Source organism: Poecilia formosa, unplaced genomic scaffold, assembly GCF_000485575.1.
Source record: "Poecilia formosa unplaced genomic scaffold, Poecilia_formosa-5.1.2 Scaffold653, whole genome shotgun sequence".
Taxonomy (NCBI): Eukaryota; Metazoa; Chordata; class Actinopteri; order Cyprinodontiformes; family Poeciliidae; genus Poecilia; species Poecilia formosa.
In genome coordinates, this window is record NW_006800592.1 from 165,022 (window position 1) to 168,327 (window position 3,306).

A 3,306-nucleotide genomic window follows, 5' to 3' on the forward strand; every position below is an offset into this window, starting at 1 on the left:
GAAAAATTAAATTAGCCATTTTCCGAATTGGAAGCTTGAATCGGAAACCAACTTCAGCTTCGTTTTTCTGTTTATGCTGAGTTACAAAGCGATCAACCTCCGTAGCATCAGAGCTAGCAGCTAAATCAGTTCCTGTTTACCAGCAGCTGGAGCTGCAGCAACTATCGCCGCTGACGGATCTCCGTCTGCTGTGAAAACATCAGCACCTTTATCCAGACCTACCAGAACTTTGTCTCTGTAGCTCCGAACCGACTCTGTGTAGCTTAATTTGTGGTTTCCAGTCGATCCCCATCATCCTGCGCTGAGCATCGAGCTCTTCCTCGTAGCAAATGATGGTTTTTTCAACCTCTGTGGAGATTTCTTGAGCAGCAGCAGTTAGTCGCTCTTTGATAAACTCTCTGAGATGCTGAACTGAAGACATGGTTGCTGAAATATTAGCCGAAATGGGTCAATGCAACAGGTTTCTAGCTTAGCGTATGCGGGCTTCTTCTTCTTCGATGTTTTCTTGGCGGTTGATGTAGAACAAAATTGGTGCGATACCACCCCCAACTGAACTGGAGTGTGGTCAGGCGATAAATAGGGAAGAAAAAAGCAACTTTGTATTAGTTCATGATTCTTTATTTCGATACAAGAAGTAGTCCAGGCCATTTAGAAAAGAAATTAAATGCACAAATCATCAAGTAAAAAAAAGACACCACAAAGAAGATAAACAATTATTCCAATAGTTAAGAAAGTTAGAAATATATCTAATATACGTTGCAGTTGTCAAGGATTTTATTAAATTGTTTGTTACATCCAAGTGGCGCATAAATTTATACATGAAATTCCTCAGCAATGCATGAAAAGTTGGTTTGTTACTCATAACAAACATTTGACTTGAAGATGTTAATCGTGAAAATTTTAGGAGGATTCTAAAAGCGTCCTTATTGGCTACTTCCAGTTTCTTCCTCATAGTCTTGCTGTAGTTGCACCACAGGTGAGCCATATAAAACATGGTGCAATAAGTTCCAAAAAGAAACACTTTCACTTTTTCTGCAGGCATGCTAAATTTCAGTGCCAACATATTAGCTTGCATACAGGGGGGGAAAGTTAGGACACGTCTTAGGGCCTTTGACAGATAAGGGTTATTTTTTATATAAATATAAAAAAAATTAGGGCCTCTGTCAATCATATTGTTTTTTGTTTTACTTGTTTTTAGCAGTAAAAATTAAAAGTTATTCTGAGATCAAAAGCAAACATCCATATTTACTGAACACCCCTGTGGATCTGCTTAGAGGACTTGAAGGTAACAGTGTTCAGCAGCAGCCAAAGGCTACAACAGGGTTACTCAAGTCCGGTCCTCAGGAGCTACCATCTGCAAGTTTCAGATCATCAGATGCATCCCTGCTCCATCACACCAGAATCAAATGAATGGCTCATTATCTGTTCAGAGCTAATCCCGGTCTGTTGGAGTAAGACATACACAGCAAATACTGAGACACAAGCTGTTTATGCAAGCAGATTTTAATTACTGTTGTTTACTGTTCAGTCCAAACAAGAAGAATTTCTTTAAGAAGTTTTTGTATCTCCTGGTCTTCACAGAATGTGTGTTTAGGTGTCATAATTGATCACATGTTGAACAACTTTATCAGTTATTCTCTCATTGTGCATCAGATTCAGCTAAACATCTCTCTCCTTTAATTACTAGGCATCACATAAAAAATATATCCAAGAAGTCTGACTCGAATTTGGAAGCAACATAATAATTTATTTTGGAGTTGAGCCTCCAAAAAATTGTCCACAATGAAACAACATCTGTTATTTAATGTGTCAGAATTCAATAAAATGTGTTCAAGCATGATAAAAAAAACTGGTTTTACTTTTTCAACTTAACGAATCATTTTGTATTTTATTACTGCGTTTACAGTCTTTTCTGTTAAGAACAGCACAGAGTGAAAAACAGCAAATGAAGTCCAGGCGTAAATTCACTCATTAAGCTTCACCCAAACAGCGCTCATTCAACTGAGCCGCATGGGGAAGCAGTGTTAACTTCTCAATCAAAAATTACTGATTTGCTACAAAGGGGAAAATGTGATGACAGGAAAGCAGAAGGAATTACGCAGAAAAATTGCAACATAATCCAAAAACGAATGCACTTCATGAAGACAAGTTTTACCAGTCTTTTGGGAACAACCATAACCACCTGCTAAGAAGGATGCTACAACAGTCTACAATGGGACTTTCAGGCAGCGCCTGGATTTTTCTGGTGCCATTTTACCGGTTGGCTGTCCTACGATTTCTCTCTCAGTGGATGTCTCCCAGAGACTGATCTGTTTCTACCACAATCAGTACAGGCTTGACAAGGACTAAACCTCATACCAACAAAGACCCTAACCTCACTATGCTAGTCAAAATGCCAATTACAAAAATTCCAACTAGTCCAGAGGCCCCAGTCTGGTACCNGTCTGTTAAAGATAGTATTATCAATAGCAGTACAATTTGCACAATGCCTGTTTTGTTTAGTTTTCTTCTTGGAAAAAGTTATTAAAAACAAGTTTTTGTCTAAATTAAGATGAATTCATGGTTCCTTTTTCCACATAATGTAACCGTTACATTAACCATAATGTAAATAAAAAAATTATGTGATCAGTATCAGTGATCGGCCCTCATGGGTGATCAGTATCGGTATCGGCAGGAAAAAACCTGATCGGCACATCTCTAGTATTTAGTCATGGGGTTTGACTCAAACACGTTTTCTGTTACGAAGCTGAAGTTGGTTTCCAATTTCAATTTGTGAAACCTTTTTCTGATTTCTGAAACTCCACTTAACAGACCGCTGCAGAAGATCTTTCCTTCCAACAGCCATCACCATCTACAATAACTGAAGAATTAATGAGTTACACCAAGATTCAATTTCCCATTGGGATTAATACAGTGGTTTTGAAATAGAATTTAATTTGAAAAAAACTGCATGGAACAAGTGTGAATAGTAATCTTATCTTTAGTGAAGTTTCACAAATCCCAAGCATGGTTATAAATAGTCTGCTATTAGAGCAGAATAATCCATTCCAGGTTTGAAGTATCTAGGTGTCGTAGTTTTTAAACTTCAGTCGATTAAAGACGGGGAAGGTGGCGAAAAATTAAATTAGCCATTTTCCGAATTGGAAGCTTGAATCGGAAACCAACTTCAGCTTCGTTTGTCTGTTTATGCTGAGTTACAAAGCTATCAACGTCTGTAGCATCTGAGCTAGCAGCTAAATCAGTTCCTGTTCAGCCCCGTTCAGCAGCAGCTGGAGCTGCAGCAACTATCGCCGCTGACGGATCTCT

General features: G+C 38.4%; 1 protein-coding gene across 6 annotated transcripts in view; it reads right to left on the reverse strand.

The window, feature by feature from the left end:
* LOC103130617 (zinc finger protein 568-like) overlaps positions 1 to 515 on the reverse strand; it is a 33,971-nt gene extending 33,456 nt beyond the window's left edge. For 2 of the 6 annotated variants that reach the window (XM_016666059.1, XM_016666058.1), the window contains exon 1: positions 223 to 511. In XM_016666059.1, the coding sequence (XP_016521545.1) occupies positions 223 to 421 (199 nt within the window). In that variant the 5' untranslated portion in view covers positions 422 to 511. Of the gene's footprint in view, positions 1 to 222 lie in introns of all 6 variants that reach the window. The other 4 variants (XM_016666060.1, XM_016666062.1, XM_007542062.2 and 1 more) reach the window with 4 other exon arrangements.
* Between the last annotated feature and the right edge of the window lie 2,791 nt (positions 516 to 3,306).